This window comes from Linderina pennispora (genome assembly GCF_002104995.1).
Source record: "Linderina pennispora strain ATCC 12442 chromosome Unknown DL89scaffold_16, whole genome shotgun sequence".
Lineage (NCBI taxonomy): Eukaryota > Fungi > Kickxellomycota > Kickxellomycetes > Kickxellales > Kickxellaceae > Linderina > Linderina pennispora.
Genome location: NW_024468264.1, coordinates 99,015 through 116,237, shown reverse-complemented (window position 1 = coordinate 116,237; position 17,223 = coordinate 99,015). Strand labels below are relative to the sequence as shown.

General features: G+C 58.2%; 3 protein-coding genes across 3 annotated transcripts; 2 read left to right on the top strand and 1 right to left on the bottom strand.

The window, feature by feature from the left end:
* Window positions 1-1,263: 1,263 nt before the first annotated feature.
* On the bottom strand, window positions 1,264-2,001 carry DL89DRAFT_270222 (uncharacterized protein). Its single transcript, XM_040888618.1, has 2 exons — window positions 1,447-2,001; window positions 1,264-1,352 (listed from the first exon to the last, which is right to left on the bottom strand). The coding sequence occupies exon 1, from the start codon at window positions 1,831-1,833 to the stop codon at window positions 1,630-1,632; it is 204 nt and encodes a 67-aa protein (XP_040740297.1). The 5' UTR covers window positions 1,834-2,001; the 3' UTR covers window positions 1,264-1,352; window positions 1,447-1,629.
* Window positions 2,002-7,115: 5,114 nt separating this feature from the next.
* Window positions 7,116-9,751, top strand: DL89DRAFT_270219 (uncharacterized protein). Its single transcript, XM_040888617.1, has one exon. It carries the CDS (start codon window positions 7,132-7,134, stop codon window positions 9,676-9,678), a length of 2,547 nt encoding a protein of 848 aa, XP_040740296.1. The 5' UTR covers window positions 7,116-7,131; the 3' UTR covers window positions 9,679-9,751.
* Window positions 9,752-10,235: 484 nt separating this feature from the next.
* On the top strand, window positions 10,236-17,097 carry DL89DRAFT_270217 (uncharacterized protein). The gene is made up of 2 exons (XM_040888616.1): window positions 10,236-10,875; window positions 11,213-17,097. The coding sequence occupies exons 1-2, from the start codon at window positions 10,550-10,552 to the stop codon at window positions 16,971-16,973; spliced, it is 6,087 nt and encodes a 2,028-aa protein (XP_040740295.1). The 5' UTR covers window positions 10,236-10,549; the 3' UTR covers window positions 16,974-17,097.
* Window positions 17,098-17,223: the final 126 nt, after the last annotated feature.

Sequence of the window (17,223 nt, the reverse complement as noted above, 5' to 3'; positions counted from 1 at the left end):
GTGATGCTGGCCACGCACGGCTTGTTGTGCCGCGCAGGAACGAGGGGGTGAGTACTAGAGAGCCGAAAAATACGACCACACTCACGCTAGGAATGTGTCTGTTCTTAGCGTCCCTTGTCCCCAAAGAATTTTGCATTCCAGGAGGATCACTAGCAAGCTTCTATTTTTCGGGTATCTCCGCTCGTCCTCTCTGCTAGCGTGCACTACGGCTTTTTCTGGCAGCACCCTCTCTTTCTCTCTCGCAAAGTCCTGCTTCACCAAAAGCGCCTTCGCATTCCTGCAGCCCTTTTCTTCTCTCTCAGCTCCCCAGCGCCTTCTTTTTTGTAGCCATACTCTTTGCCAACTAGTGCTGTTTGCTGCTGCGACCTGATCCAAAGCCCCTCCTGTATTCTGGAATACTATATTCTAGTCCTTGAATCGTGAGCGATCACTCTGCCTCCTTCAGCCTGGCTCCTTCCCCTCACACAGTATTTCCATATACTATCATATACATTCACATTCACATTCACATACACATACACATACACGTACACGCCGCGTTACATGGATTCGGAGACGCCGTATTCGACACCCGAGCTCGAGGTCAAAGAGCTGCCGCCAATGGAGTCGCCTGTGCACAATGCCCAAGCCCCTCGGTGCAGCCCACCTCCCGAAGCGCCGTTACTAATTATCCCTGGTGAGACCGCTACTGCCGCAGCAAGCCTCAAACCCACCGAGCAGGGTCCATTGATTCCCGCAGTACCCATTGCCGAGCAGCAGCAGCAGCCGGTGGTAGCTGCGGTATCGCCCTTGATGGGCCGCAAATCAACGCTGCTAAAGACTGCGCCGCGGGTCCCATCGACGCTGCGCAAGGTTGTCGATGTACGGAGTGTTGAGACACTCAACAGCCAGGTCGGGGCGGCAAAGGATGTGAAACAGCCGGACGAAGGCGCTGTCTATTCGGAGGGTTATTTGTCGTCGCAGGTACCTCCCAGCACTGGTGTCGATGCCAGCACCAGCGAGCAGATCCAGCGGCAGGCCCCCCAATGTCCGCTGCATCGCTGTCGCCGGTGCTGGTTACCAGCGCATCAACACCGATGCTGCGCAACCTGAACGAGCCGACGCTGATGCATCTTATCGACCGATCCAGCGACGAGGACACAATGCTGCCGCACCCGCACCAGATGATGGAGGGTTTACACATGCGCCAGCGCCCGCACAGCCTCAACACGCTCAACAGCTCGTCCTGCCGGCTGTCGATTATCACCATAGACCAGGACTACCAGGAGTACTCGTATAAGAACAACTCGCAGCGGGTTGTCCGCCCGAGCGTGATCCGCGGTTGGATGCGGCGATTCGGCGGGAAGATGAAGGTATGTTTTTGTTTTCTGCTGGCGGGATCTGGTTTCAGGTCTTGATGTTGTTGATTTCTGGCTGCTCTCCCTGTTTCGTTCCCGCCCCCAATAGAACCTGCTCTGCCTAAAAGCAGCGGGCATATTTGTTTTGCAGAGCTGGCTCATTTGCGAACGTACTGGCGCATACTCCGGGTCATTTGCCCTTGGCAGCAGTCCTATTTTTAAAAATAGGAGGTTCCATCTCCCTTTTCCTTTGTGGGCGCTGACCTGTCGTCGCTGTGTCTGGCCTGGGTGCTCAAAAAGAGCATGGATCCTTCTCCCTCGCTGCTCCCCAACCGCGCTCATCCTGCGACAGGGTCGGGGCAGCAGCACCTGAAGTGCTGGGCTGTGGGCTGTGTGGTCCAATGCAGAGTGATCCTCCTGCTGACAAAAATACCGCGTCGGCCAGCATTGGGCCAGTATCGATCCGAGCGCATTCTGCTACTATTTTTGATAGCATGCGGTATGGTTTTTTTTATTGCCGGCAATTGGATTGCCACCCCCACCCACGCACGCTAATTTCCCATTGCGCTTTGGCATGCGCGCCACTGCTCTGTAGTATTCGTTTGGCCAGCTCTTTGCCAGCCCCAGCCTCATTCTCGACGGCAATCGCGACATTGCACGTGGGACAGCGCAGATGAACCTATCGCGGCACCGGCGAACCAGCGCTCCTGGGGCGCAGTCTGAGAGCAGGCGTCTGTCGCGCACCCTTACACGCAGGAGCACCACAAAATCGACACAGGGCTCGGACACGTCGGCCGAGGCGCACGAGAGTAAGCACAAGCGCACCAAATCGCAGGCACAGGCGCTGCAGACCGGGCGGCGCGTGTCGTGGGGAGAGAACTCGGACGGCACGCGGCCGCACAGCATGGACGGCAAGCTCCGGCAGAAGCCCCGCATGTCGGTGATTGAAATGGCAGCACTGGCCGCGGACACGGCCGTCGAGATGGAGCTCGACTTGCTCTCCCAGGCACTGGCATCGCGCAACGCATCGCGGGCTAACAGCATGTATCCGCCGGTCCCGGCAATTCCGGCGTCGGCAAATACATCTGGGTCAATGCGGAGTATCCGGAGCAACTCTGAGACAACCGATGTTTCGACGAACGTATCGCGGACTGCTTCTTCGCCGGCGATCTCGTCGAGCAACAAGTCTGAGGGGACTGTTGTTCCGGGGAGCCCCGCAGACAGCCGCATTCTGGGCAGCAGCGATATGTCGCCTAGTGCCGAGAAGACCTGTGTGTCGCTGACCTCGTCGTCGTCGATTTCGTCGGCTGGCATCGAGGAGCCTGTCACTATGCGCCGCCATATGGTTGCTGCACGGGCGCCAACCGCCCTTGCTGCGTAGGCATCATGCGCTGTTGGACAGAAAGTGGATTGGCCCCTGCCACTATCATTTGTACTGCATTGTCACGGCAGCAGCTCGCACACCTACGTTCTGCTCTGCAGCCGCCCACGGCTGCCATGTATCACTTCCACCACTCAGTATCGTGGTGTCTTCAACCTCTCTTTCAACATAAATAGCTTTTCCTGTTTGCTCCTTTGTTTCTACAATACTCATACACTAGTTCCTTCCCTTCCACACCAGGAAGATGCAGCTGCGGTTCGGCGTTATGCAACTACTAGAAAATGATACTTGCTTCCGACTGCATTTGCAATATTCGTGCATTCGGTGGAAATCATTCGCGCACTGCACATTGCTAGCAATGGCTCAGGGAAAGTGGCCCGTTCACACCCATGCATATGCGTGCTGTGAAGGAGAGAGGGGCCAACCTCCACACTCGCCATGTGCTGCCCATGCGCTGTGTCCATCCCTGCGCAGCGCCGCTGGTGGTATCAACGCCTCTGTCGACTATGTCTCCGCAAATCGCCTCCCACCCCTCTCGACTGCTACGAGGGGATGAGTGGCAGCACCGTGGAGACCAGTAGCATGGGTGCGACTGGGGAAGGAGATATGAGCACCCTTGACGGCTAGCTGTCGCTATTTCTCCAGTGGCGGCAGCAGGCGTCGTTTCATAATGAAAACATGGTCTCAAACCCACGAACTATGTCTCCCTTTTCTAATCGACACTAATATATTTCGCAGACCCAGCGTATTTGTGGTATTGCTCGAAGCGCTGAAGCGCAACAATGATGTACGCGAGACATGTGTGCATGTGGGTAGCCATCGTGGCGGTGCCACAGGTAACTTTCTCCATGTGTTCGGTGATCCAGCTCTCTGCTTGAGCGTCTGAGACAAAAGGGAACATTGGCGGCGGCTATCTTGCTCAATTGCAAACTGGGGATATCATATATGCCTGGCATTTCTCCAGCCCGTACGAGGCCACTGAGCCTACAAAGAAACGGCCACAATTCCCTCCTCCCCCCTCTCGCAGTGACACTAGCCTTGCATATATACATTACTTTACGTCTGCATAACATTTAAATTTATTGCCTGCATATCATTATAATATCCACCTGGTCTATCGCTGAGCTTGTGGATGCCAATGAATACGCAGTCCAGCGATGACCTCGCCCGCCACAATGATGGCGTGGCATTTACCACCGAGAGTCTAGCAGCGCGGCTCGAGGCCAGGTTTGTGACCAAGCCAGAGCCGCAGACGTTCACGTACCTGGGCAGTCGCTTTTTGATCTCCATTAACCCGTATGAGGCACTGGAGTCCCAGAATGACTCGGCTGCAGCGATGTACGCGGAGGACTATCGTAACACGTCAGGGAAGCGCAAGGGCACACCGCCGCATGTGTTTGGGGTTGCAGCCAATGCCTATTTGCATATGCGCCAGACAGGGCTGAACCAGTCGCTTGTGTTTGCGTAAGTATTTAAGCAGGAGGTGGGGTCGGGCATTGGTTGGACATAGTGCGGACACGAGGGGAGCGTTCCTGATGTAGGCGTCTCTATTTTTGGCTCCCTGTCGCACAGGATGATGCAGATAGCGTGCTAACATAGATGTGCATTGTAGTGGTGAGACTGGTACAGGAAAGTCCGAAGCCAAGCGCCTGGCTGTCCGCATGCTGTCGTTCCTGCGCCCGCATGCGCGGCGCGACACGCAGCTGTTTGACAAGATTGTCGAGGCTGAAATCATCTTCGAGGCCTTTGGCAACGCAAAGACGACGTTCCACGCCAATGCCTCCCGCGTCGGCATCTACACGGAGCTGCAGTTCGACGAGCTGGGCCGTGTGGCCGGCGCCAAGTGCTGCGACTACATGCTTGAGCGCACGCGTGTGACACATGTCCCCGACAACGAGCGCAACTACCATGTACTCCACTACTTGGTGAATGGCGCACAGCCCGAGGAACGCACAACGTTCGGCTTGACGCAGACCAACTACGAGTACCTGTGCCGGCCCGGCACAATCCAAAGGCTGCCGGGCATCGACGACGCCGCGCAGTTCCAGGATCTGCGCATGGCGATGCAGTCGCTGGGGCTGCGCGACAAGTACCAGGAGTTCATCTTCCGCACGTTGGCGGCCGTGCTGGAAATCGGCAACATCCAGCTTGAGGACCAGAAGGACACGACGGCGGCTGAGGCCGCGTACGTCAAGAACGGTGATCTGCTCGACCACGTTGCGCTGCTGCTGGGCGTGGACCCTGGGAGTTTGCAGCAAGCGATCACCTACCATACGCGTATGATCGGCCGCGAGCTCTGCACGGTCTACCTGGATGCTGCCGGGTCGCGTGTGCGCGGCGACTCGCTGGCGCGGCATCTGTATGCCCTGCTGTTCACCTGGCTTGTTGAGAAGGTGAACAGCACGCTCGAGTGCAGCGCCAACGTGTACAGCAGCCACATTGGCCTGCTGGATCTGCCCGGGTTCCAGAGCACCAAGCGCAACTACTTTGAGCAGTTCATCTACAACTACGCCAGCGAGCGCATCCAGCACTTTATGAACCACCACATATTTGATGTTGGCAGCGAGGAGTACATGTCGGAGGGCGTCGACCATATCCTGAACTCGGCCGACTACAACGACAACACGGGGTGTCTGGATCTGTTCATGAAGTCTGGGTCTGGCCTGCTGTTCATCATGGACAGGTCCACCAAGGCCAGCAAGAAGGACAAGGACCGCGTGGCCCGGACTGGGCCCGAGGGCGACGCCAAGCTGATCGAGCAGTTCAACGAGACGCATGGCGATGGCGACGAGAAGAAGGCCGGTGTCTCGTGGTATGCCATGTCCAAGCGCCACGGCGAGTTTGGCATCCGGCACTTTGCGCGCAAGGTCAGCTACGCAATCGACAGCTTTGCCGACAACAACATCGACTACCTGGGCGTCGACTTCTACACGCTGTTCCGCGGGATGCAGGCGTCTGATCTGCCGGCCACCGCCAACCCGTTCATTGCACGCATCTTCGACGACCGCGTGATTGTCACCGAGGGCCACCCGCGTCTGGAGAGCGCGATCATTGACGCGCAGCAGGTCATGATGCCGCTGCGCAGCCCGTATACGAGCCACCCGCGGCCGCAGAAGAAGCGCAAGATCACGTGCATCGTGTCCCAGTACCAGCGCGCACTGACCCAGCTGATCTCGTCGCTCGATGAGACGCTGCCGTGGTTCATCCTATGCATCAACCCGAACGACCACCAGGAGGCGCGGCTGTGGGACAAGGAGCATGTCCAGCGGCAGATCACTGCCTACGGCCTGGCGGAAATCGCACACCACAAGAACGCCGAGTTCACTGCCTCGCTGCTGCACAGCGACTTGATCACGCGTTACAGCATTGCATTCAAAAAGTACGTGCGCACCAAGGAGAAGTCGAGCGCCGTCGAGCGCTGCGAGGCGCTGAGGCGGGCGATGGGGTGGGACGACAACGATATGGCGATAGGAAAGACCAAGGCGTTCCTGAGCTTCACGACCTGGCGCACGCTCGAGGACCCGCTGCGCGAGCGCGAGCGCCTGCTGGTGTGTGGCATCAAGGAGGAGAACGCAATGTCAATCCAGGCCGAGGACCTGCAGTCGATCTACGAGGACGACGAGATCGAGCTGTTCCCCGACAGCAATGCCGGCGAGGAGGCCGATATCGCCAGTCTGCTCGAATACAGCCAGGCACTGCAGGAGCACCAGCAGGCCATGAGCATGGGCATAGAGGTCGACGAGAATATCCAGGGCGAGGATGACCAGACCATCAACGAGGTGTCGGTCAGCGGACGAAAAGGACAAGATGGTGAAGGGGGCGCGCAAGAGCGCTGAGATCGAGGAAGACGACGACAAGGACAAGGTGACGCCGGCCCGCCGCAATTGGCTGACCATCGTGTGGCTGCTGACGTGGTGGATGCCCAGCCCATGTCTGTCGTGGTGCGGCAAGCTGCGGCGCCAGGACCAGCGCATCGCATGGCGCGAGAAGGTAGCGCTGTGCATCATGATCTTCTTCTGCTGCTGCATCATCATCTTCTGGATTGCCGTGCTCGGCATGCTTATCTGCCCCAAGCAGAATGTCTACACCATCGAGGAGATGCGTGGCCACAACACTGCCGACGACGCGCTGATCGCCATCCGCGGCGAAGTGTTTGACATCCAGGGATTCAACCACATGGGCGTCAATTCCAAGTACCTGGTCGACAACAACTACCCCGGCAGCGACATGAGCGACAAGTTCCCTCTGCAGCTCTCGTTTGTGTGTCCGTTCCCGGACCTGGATCCACGCCTGGCGCTGTCGCCCAAGCCCGAGCCGTACACCGACACGTGGCTGCACGACCACCGGTTCTGGCGCCACCCCGACATGGTCGAGGGCGGATACAACTACTACCAGTACCGCTTCATGCGCATCATGCGCGAGAACTACTACCGGGGCAAGATCGCGACCGAGCCGCAGCGCGTTGAGATGGAGGGCAAGGGCATTGGCCTGCCGAACGGCCAGCGCCGCTACTGGTCAATCGTCAACAACGAGATCTTTGATCTGACCGAGTACATCCAGCGCCGCGGCGCACCGTTCGTTGTCGCACCCGACGGCAAGAGCAACGAGACTACCTCGCGTACCTTCCTCGATGACGCTGTGCAGACCATGTTCCAGATGCACCCGGGCCAGGACATCACCGAGAAATGGCGCAGGCATTTTGCCAAGCGGCCCGTCGCCAAGCGCCTGCACTACCAGTGCCTGCGCGGCGCATTCTACGCCGGTGTTATCGACAAGCGCAAGTCATTCCAGTGCTACTTTGCCAACTACGTGCTGCTCGCCAGTTCTGTGGCCCTGACCAGCATCATCTTCTTCAAGTTCCTGGCTGCGCTGCAGCTTGGCAGCAAGCGCGAGCCCGAGGAGCACGACAAGTTCATCATCTGCAATGTCCCGTGCTACACCGAGGGTGAGGAGGGTCTGCGCTCGACATTGGAATCTCTGGCGACGCTGCACTACGATGATAAGCGAAAGCTCATGTTCATCATCTGCGATGGAATGATCGTTGGATCCGGAAACGACCGCCCGACCCCGCGCATTGTGCTGGATATCCTGGGAGTTGATCCAGACATTGACCCGGAGCCGCTCAGCTTCCTGTCGCTGGGCGAGGGCACGAAGCAGCACAACATGGGCAAGGTCTACTCTGGGCTGTTCGAGGCATCGGGCCACGTGGTCCCTTACATTGTGGTTGTCAAGTGCGGCACGCCCCGCGAGCGTACGCGCCAAGGCAACCGCGGTAAGCGCGACTCGCAGATTATCCTGATGCGCTTCTTCAACAAGGTGCATTTCAACCTGGCCATGACCCCGCTGGAGCTGGAGATCTACCACCAGATCAAGAACGTCATTGGCGTCAACCCGGCCTTCTACGAATTCATCATGATGGTGGATGCCGATACGTATGTGTCGCCCGACTCGCTCAACCGCATGGTGTCATGCATGCTGCACGACTCGAAGCTGATGGGTATCTGTGGCGAGACTCAGCTCGCCAACGAGAAGGACACGTGGATCACCATGATCCAGGTCTACGAGTACTACATTTCGCACCACCTCAGCAAGGCGTTCGAGTCACTGTTCGGCTCTGTCACTTGCCTCCCCGGCTGCTTCTGCATGTACCGTATCCGCACACCCGAAGCCAACCAGCCCCTGCTGATTGCAAACCAGATGGTCCAGGACTACTCCGAGAACAAGGTCGACACCCTCCACAAGCGCAATCTGCTGCACCTCGGTGAGGACCGGTACCTAACTACGCTGATGCTCAAGCACCACCCGTACTACAAGATGAAGTTCACGTCAGATGCCCAGTGCCGCACCAATGCCCCGGATACCTGGCAGGTGCTTTTGTCGCAGCGTCGCCGCTGGATTAACTCGACTGTGCACAACCTTCTTGAGCTTGTGTTCCTGCCCCGGCTCTGCGGATTCTGCTGCTTCTCGATGCGCTTCATTGTGTTTATCGATCTCGTCTCGACCATCGTGATGCCCGCCACAGTTGTTTATCTCGGATACCTGATCTACCAGCTCGCCATCAGCACCTCTGATACGCCGCTTGTGTCCGTGTACCTGCTAGCGGCGGTTTACGGCCTGCAGGCAATGCTGTTTGTGATCAAGCGCCAGTGGCAGCATATCGGCTGGATGATCGTCTATCTGCTGGCCCTGCCTGTGTTTTCGTTCTTCATCCCGATCTACGCCTTCTGGCACTTTGACGATTTCTCGTGGGGCAACACCCGTGTCGTGGTCGGCGATGGCAAGAAGCCAAAGTTTGTGGCCGAGGTCGAGGAATTCGACCCGTCGGTGATCCCGCTGCGCAAGTGGGACGAGTACGAGCAGGAGATCCTGTACGGCCAGCCCGAGAAGGCGCGCATGGATGACATGCGCAGTGAAATGAGCAGCCGTGCCAGCATGTACTTTGGCCCGCCGCGTCCGGGCTCGGCCGCCGGCTCAGTCTATCCTGTCAACAACTACGGGTACTACCACGACGGCGGCGCCAACATGCAAATCATGAACCAGAATATGGGCATGGCTCCGGCCATGAGTGTGCATGGCGGCGATATGGGCGGCGATGCGGCCTCAATCGCCGGCACCAGCATGATGCACCGCAATGGTGGCGGCGGTCAGGGCGGCGGATTCATGGGTGATGCAATTTCCTTGCATATACCACAGTTCAGCCTGAATACCGGGTTCATGGGCGGCAACGGCGGCTCGCTTATGCCTGATAGCGGGCCCGTGCCGTATCCGTCGGGAATGCCCAACGAGGTGCTGATGCAGTCGGTGCGCCGGATACTCAGCTCGGTCGACCTGATGCTTGTGACCAAGAAGCAGGTGCGCCAGCAGGTCGCCCAGGACTGCAACATGGACATGGACGAGCTCAATGCCCGCAAGTCGTTCATCAACGTCTGCATCGACGAGGTCCTCAACGAGCGCCTGTGAGTGCAGCGTCTCCGTTTCTCTTCCTAGTCTTTTTATCCTCTCTTCATTTCTTTCATCAAGAATTGCTTTGGAACTCATACACCGCGAGTTTGTTCACCAGGCTGAACGGTGCTCTGCCATTCTGTCACGCACAGACTCTATTTATAGACGCGCTGCATGGCTCATCTGCCGCCGCTGCTGGGGCGGGAATTCAATCTATTTTTGCAGAGCGCCTATTTTTGTTCAGCTCTCTGGGAACAATGGCTCGTCTGCGCACCGGCTGGCACGTTCCTGCCTTCTGGCTGACGGGAGCCCTGCCATTGTGAGCCAGCACCGCCGGGCTTGTCATGCAGAAGATACCTGTGACCGGCCCCGCTGTTCATCAAATACCCGAATCTATTTATGAAGCTCCTGCATGTCCTGGCTGCGAGGGCGCATTTTTTATTTTTGGGGAAAGGCAGTACAAGCAGCACGCTACTGGGGATTCGTCGGGCCAATAGTGTTGTTGTCGCAAAACAGATCGCCCCTTTGCAACACGGTATTCTCAGCGTTGTCAGTTCGCACTCAATCTTCTCTATTTTGTACGCTGGACAGGTCTTCGTGCTTTCTCCTTCTCTTCCTCCCCAGTATACCTCACCGTCCTTTCTTTCTCCCAGTTCATCACATACCTCTTTCCATCCTCTTTTCCATCTTTTCTACTAGCCTCGCTAGATCCCCTCTGCCCCGTGCGCCAAGCCTCGCACCTATTCTTCTGAACCCCTCTCCTCACTTCTTGTAATCGATTTCTTGTTAGCACAATAGCCCTGTTTACCTAAACAGAAAAAGAACCCGAGGAACTGGGGTGCACTATCCTTTTTTCAATTAATCCACGAGGTTTTGCTGAATACTGCCGATGAACAGTCAGAGAAACGACGACTTGACGAAGCTCAAGAACGCGGATGATGTGACCAAGGAGGAGATCCTCGACGAGCTCATCAGCCGCTACGAGCAGCGGCCCCAGTCGCAGCCGTACACAGCCATCGGCGACCGCGTGCTGGTGGCCTTTAATCCGTTTGAGAGCCAGCCCATGCACTCGGACCAGACCGCATTGACATACATCGATGACTACAGAGACACCACTGTGGGCCGCGAGCCGCTGCCGCCGCACATCTTCAAGACTGCCGAGGAGGCGTACCTCCACATGCGCCGCACTGGTCTCAACCAGAGCATCGTCTTCATGTAAGTATACACACGCACCCCATGGCAGCTAGGCGATGCATGCAAATGACGGGTGGAGACTGGACTCGTCGTTTCCCTGTTGCCCACAGTGGACCAAGGAAAAGAAGAGCAATCTCGCCCATGGTGCGCACGCTAAAAATAGTCGGCACTGTGAATAGCGTGCTTTTTGGCTCAAAAATTGGGCAGCGTTTATCCTGGCTGGTGAAAGAACCGGCCCCACTCAGATGTTTTTATTCTAGTCTGCACAGCTTTGCTGACAATCGTTTTTCTTTTGGACCACCGAAAAAAATCGCTGCATTTTTTCCGTGGGGGCCATTTTCTCCTACTGCCGTTATAGTGGTGCGGCGGGAAGTGGAAAGACAGAGCAGCGGCGACTGGCGATTCGCTTCTACTCGCTACTGCGCTCGCAGTCGAAAAAGGACACGCGGCTGTACAACCGGATCCAAAACGCGGACATTGTGCTCGAGGCGTTCTCGCACGCAAAGACGGTCTCGCACAACAACGCCTCGCGCGTGGGCACGTACTCGGAGCTGCAGTTCGACCAGCGCGGCCGCACCGTGGGTCTGAAGACGCTGACGTATCTGCTGGAGAAGGCGCGCGTGACGCATGTGCCGCAGGACGAGCGCAACTTCCATGCGTTCTACTACCTGGCCAACGGTGCTGCGCCCGAGGAGCGCGAGAAGTTCGGCCTGATGCACACGCAGTACGAGTACCTGAACCGCCCGGGCACCGTGCAGCGGATCCACGGATTCAGTGACGTCGAGCGGTTCCGTGAGCTGATCGGCGCCATGAGCGAGGTCGGGCTCGGCCACAAGTACCAGCACCATATCTTCTCGGTGCTGTCGGCGATCCTTGCCCTGGGCAACCTCCAGTTCACGTACCAAAAGGTCGACGAGATGAGCGCTGCTGAGGTGCGCAACACCGAGGTGCTGGAGCACGCCAGCCGGCTGCTGGGCTTCGGCAGCGACACCCTGCTCAATCTGCTTACGGTCAAGACCAAGCAGGTTGGCAACGACAAGTACACGGTGTATCTGGATAGCGATGGCGCTGTGGCCCGTCGCGACGATCTGGCCCGGTCGCTGTACTCGCTGCTATTCAACTGGATGATCGAGTTCATCAACTCGAAGGTGTGCAAGGAAGACGCCGACCGCCACAACTTCATCGGCCTGGTCGACTTCCCCGGCTGGTACACGATTCGCAGCAGCACGTACGAGCAGATGGTCAACAACTACACCAGCGAGCGCCTGCAGCATTTCATGTTCCACCAGATCTTCGAGGCCGGCAATGCTGAGTACGAGGCCGAGGGAATCGTCGATGCTTTGCCGAGCGTCGAGTTCCCGGACCGCACCATGTGCCTGGATCTGTTCATGAAGGGCAAGACCGGACTGTTTGCGACCATGGACCGCCAGGCAGTCGAGTACCTGAGCCCCGAGAAGACCGGCAAGAAGGGCAAGAAGAGCGCCGGCCCGCGCGAATTCGATGCGACTGTATCGGACCGCCAGGCCAGCGTGCAGCTGCTCAGCGCCTTCAACAAGCTACACAACTCGCGCACCGGCGACAGCAACCCGTACTTTTCGTCGGGCGAGAGCAAGAACGAGATGAACTCGTTCACGGTTGCGCATTTCTGGGGCAGCGTCAGCTACAACGTCGACGATTTTGTCGAGAAGAACCTGGATCAGCTCAGCGCCGACTTCGTCGCTGTGTTCCGCGGCGACGGCACCGGCGAGAATCCGGGCACCGGTAACGGGTTCGTCGCCGGCCTGTTCTCGAGCAAGACCCTGGCTACCGAGGTGCACCCGCGCAACGAGAAGGCCGTGGTCCAGGCGCAGGCGCCCTCAGTCCCCACCCGCGCTCCGTCGATGATGCGCTCGAAGAAGGGCGGCCACTCGCGTGTCGCCAAGGTCGCCTGCGTTGTGACGCAGTACCAGCGCGCCCTCAACGACCTAATTGCGACGCTCGACGACACGCTGCCATGGTTCGCTCTCTGCATCAAGCCTAACGAGCAGGGCCGCCCCCACTGGACCGATGCCCGTCGCGTGCAGGCCCAGACCGACTGCTTCAGCCTCGATGCCATCGTCAAGCGCAAGCGCGCAGAGTTCTCAGCCGTACTCGGCATCAGCGATTTCTGCCAGCGTTACGCCAGCGTGATCGAAGACTATGTCGCAACCGTCGACCCTGAGGACCCCCGTGCCCAGGTGCTGGCGCTCAAGCAGGCGCTGCAGCTGTCCGACTCGGACATGATCATTGCTGAGAGCAAGGTGTTCCTGAATTACTCAGCCTGGCGCCGCATCGACGACCCGATCCGCGGTATCGAGCGCATGGAGATAGGCAACAAGCGCCGTGACCGCAAGGAGTCGCGTGCCATCAGCAGCACCTACGATGCTACTGCCGGCGATGGCTACCAGGACACGCTGGGCAGCCAGTCGGAGGCCAATCTGATGCTCAACGCGCAGCCGCTGGGCCAGCACAACGCTGCTGATATCGGCGGCCTTTCGGCACAGCAGGCGCGTGCTCTCAAGGGCCGCATGCTCGGCGGCGGTGGCAACGACACACGGTCGTACTACTCGGACGATGACGGCTACCAGGACATGGGCGTCAACGGCTCGGAAATCATGAGCGAGCGCGAGTTTGCGCCTGGCTACGATACCACCACCCCCGGGTCGGTTAGCCGCGCTGCCTCGCTGAAGCAGGGCGTGTCGGGGGCCGTCAATGAGGACGATGAGGACGAGCCCGAGCACCCAAAGACGCGCGCGCGCAAGTACTGGCTGTGCTGCGTGTGGGCAAACACGTTCTGGGTTCCGTCGCCGCTGCTAAAGTGCTGCGGACGCATTAAGCGCCGTGACCAGCGGCTGGCGTGGCGCGAGAAACTCACCCTATGTCTGATCATCTTCTGGAGCTGTATCTTTGTCGTGTTCTGGATCGTCGGCCTGGGGCTCATTCTGTGCCCGAAGCAGCACGTGTACTCGCTCTCGGAGCTGACCGAGCACCAGGAGACCAAGGATGCGCTGATTGCGATTCGCGGCGAGGTCTTTGACGTCAAGAACTTCAACCACTTTAACATCAACGTCGACTACCTGAAGAACCGCAACTTCCTGGGCCGGGACCAGACTGCGTTGTTCCCGCAGCAGCTCTCGTTTGTGTGCCCGTTCCCGGACCTGGATCCGCGCCTGTCCATGACTTACCGACCCGAGCTGTACACCCCCACATACTTCCATGACCACCGCTGGTGGCGCCATCCGACTGACAAGGGTTACAACTACTACCAGATGCGGCTGATGCGGCTGATGCGTGAAAAATATCACAAGGGCCATGTCGCGTTCGATCCTAAGGTGCTGTTGAAGGAGGCCCAAGGCCATAGCAAGGGTACATCCGACAAGACCGTTTACCGCTGCATCATCCACCAGCAGGTGTTTGATTTGTCTGACTACATCAACTCGCAGGGTGCGTCTTACATGGTTGTGCCCGTCGGTCAGCCGAACTCGACGAACACGATAGCTAAAAAGCTGTTCCTGGACCCTGATGTCTTTACCATGTTCGATCAGAACAGAGGCCAGGATATCACGGAGCAGTGGGATGCCTACTTTGCTGACAAGCCTGATAGCAAGGCTCTCCACAAGCAGTGCCTGCGCGGCGCCTTCTACATTGGCGATGTCGATCTGCGCAAGTCTGCACGCTGCTATGCCGCCAACTACCTGCTCCTGGCTGGTTCGATCGCTCTGGTTCTGCTCATTTTTGTGAAGTTCATCGCTGCGCTGCAGTTTGGCAGCCGCCGCGAGCCCGAGCCCGGAGACAACTTTATCGTGTGCAACGTTCCCTGCTACACGGAGGGCGAAGACTCGCTGAAGAACACCATTGATTCGCTGGCCCGCCTCAAGTACGACGACAAGCGCAAGCTGCTGTTCATCGTGTGCGACGGTATGATCATGGGCTCCGGCAACGACCGCCCGACTCCGCGCATCGTGCTGGATATCCTCGGCGTCGACCGCGACCAGGAGCCGGAGGCCCTCAGCTACATTGCCCTGGGCGAGGGATCAAAGGAGCACAACATGGCCAAGGTCTACTCGGGTCTGTACGAGATTGCTGGCCATGTCGTTCCCTACCTGGTCATCGTCAAGTGCGGTACTCCCAACGAGCGCAACCGCCCTGGCAACCGTGGTAAGCGCGACTCGCAGATCATGCTCATGCGCTTCTTCAACAAGGTGTTCTTTGATCTGCCCATGGTCCCGCTCGAGCTCGAGATGTACCACCAGGTCAAGAACGTCATTGGCGTCAACCCGGCCTTCTACGAGCACGTGCTCATGATTGATGCCGATACTGTGGTGTTCCCCGACTCGCTCAACCGTCTTGTGGGCGCCATGGCTCACGACCAGAAGATTCTCGGCATTTGCGGCGAGACTACGCTGGCCAACGCAAAGAGCTCGTGGATCACCATGATGCAGGTCTACGAGTACTTCATTTCGCACCATCTGACCAAGGCCTTCGAGTCGCTGTTCGGCTCAGTGTCGTGTCTGCCTGGATGCTTCTCGATGTACCGCATGCGCACGGCGGACAGCGCCCGCCCGCTGCTGATCTCGAACCAGATCATCGAGGAGTACTCGACGAACCGGGTCGAGACGCTGCACGAGAAGAACCTGCTGCATCTCGGTGAGGATCGCTATCTGACCACGCTGGTGCTGAAGCACTTCCCGTACTACAAGAACAAGTTTGTGCCTGATGCCAAGTGCATGACCAACGCGCCCGACCAGCTCAGCATTCTGCTGTCGCAGCGTCGTCGCTGGATTAACTCGACAGTGCACAACTTGTTTGAGCTGATCTTCCTCCCCCAGCTGTGCGGTTTCTGCTGCTTCTCGATGCGCTTCGTTGTCTTCATCGACCTGATCACCACCATTATCATGCCGGCGACGCTCGTGTATCTGGCGTACCTGATCTACCAGCTGACCAACCCCGACTCGACGACCTCGTACATTTCGCTGTACCTTCTGGCCGCCATCTACGGTATGCAGGCACTGATCTTCATCCTGAAGCGCCAGTGGCAGCATATCGGCTGGATGATCGTGTACATTATTGCCATCCCGCTGTTCTCGTTCCTCATTCCGATCTACGCGTTCTGGCATTTCGACGATTTCTCGTGGGGTAACACCCGTGTCGTGGTCGGCGAGTCCGGTCGCAAGCACATCTACACGGTGGACAACGAGAAGTTTGACACGACGACGATTCCGCAGCGCAAGTGGTCCGACTACGAGCAGGAGCTGCTGTGGGAGGCCCACTCTGCCAGCCACCACGACGGCGGGTCGCAGTATGGCGGTGCCATGTCTGACGCTGGCTCGAAGCTGGCCGCTGCACACAACGTGCGCTCGGGCTCGGCCATCGGCAACGTTCCCCAGTCGATGCTGGGCTACGCCAACACGCAGTCCATGTACAATGCCAACTCGGTGTACAACGACGGCGGCTACGGCTACAACCCGATGGGCGTCAATAACATGACTGTGAACCCGATGGCCGGTAATGGCATCGACTACCTGGGCTCGGTGTCTGGACGCGCATCGCCGATGATAATGCCGACATCCAGCGCCTACGAGATGGTGCCGATGGGCAGCGTTGGCCCGCAGTCCCGCGTCGGCAGCATGGTTATGCCGCAGGCTGTTGACCCGCGCCTGAGCCAGGTCAGCGGCAACCCGTTCGTGCAGCAGGACCCGCGCATGTCGGCGTACTCGGTCGGCTCAAACATCGCCGCCAACCAGATGATGATGGGCGGCATGCAGCAGCCGATGATGCACCCGGCCACCATGATGGAGCAGCCGGTGCCGGTCAGCGCCAACATGGACCAGACCGGCGTGCTGAACATGTTCCCAGCATCTGATCCCAGCGTGACTGCCGCATCGTCGCTGGCCCAGCAGAGTTGGCCGTCGGGCATCCCGGACGAGCAGATCTCGGGGTACGTTGCCGAGATCATTGCCACCGCCGACCTGATGACCATCACCAAGAAGCAGGTGCGCGAGCAGATCATGTCCCGCTTCGGCATCCAGGCTGAGGAGGCCAAGGCCCGCCGCGACTTCATCAACCAGTGCATTGGCCAAGAGCTGCAGAAGCGCAGCTAAATTGCGTGTTTGGCTGCTTCGCATAGACACAGGCGGCGTTTCCACATGCCGCAAATACTTTTCTGAAATCTCTACTACACTTTCGAACATTTTCACAATACCAATTCATTCTACGGATTGACAATGGCGAATGTGTGTGCGAGACGGGAATGTTTAGTCGAGGCTCTGCTCATACATTTCGGTGCGGTTGGTGCCACTGTTAGCGTTCATGTGTCTAGTGGGGCTTTTCATGGGCCAGCAGGTGTCTATG

Excerpts from the sequence above, each read along its gene's own strand:
- DL89DRAFT_270222 (XM_040888618.1), bottom strand. The coding sequence starts at position 1,833 with ATGCTATCAAAAATAGTAGCAGAATGCGCTCGGATCGATACTGGCCCA.
- DL89DRAFT_270219 (XM_040888617.1), top strand. The coding sequence starts at position 7,132 with ATGCGCGAGAACTACTACCGGGGCAAGATCGCGACCGAGCCGCAGCGC.
- DL89DRAFT_270217 (XM_040888616.1), top strand. The coding sequence starts at position 10,550 with ATGAACAGTCAGAGAAACGACGACTTGACGAAGCTCAAGAACGCGGAT. Across the intron at positions 10,876-11,212 it reads AACCAGAGCATCGTCTTCAT|TGGTGCGGCGGGAAGTGGAA; the intron begins GTAAGTATACAC and ends CTGCCGTTATAG.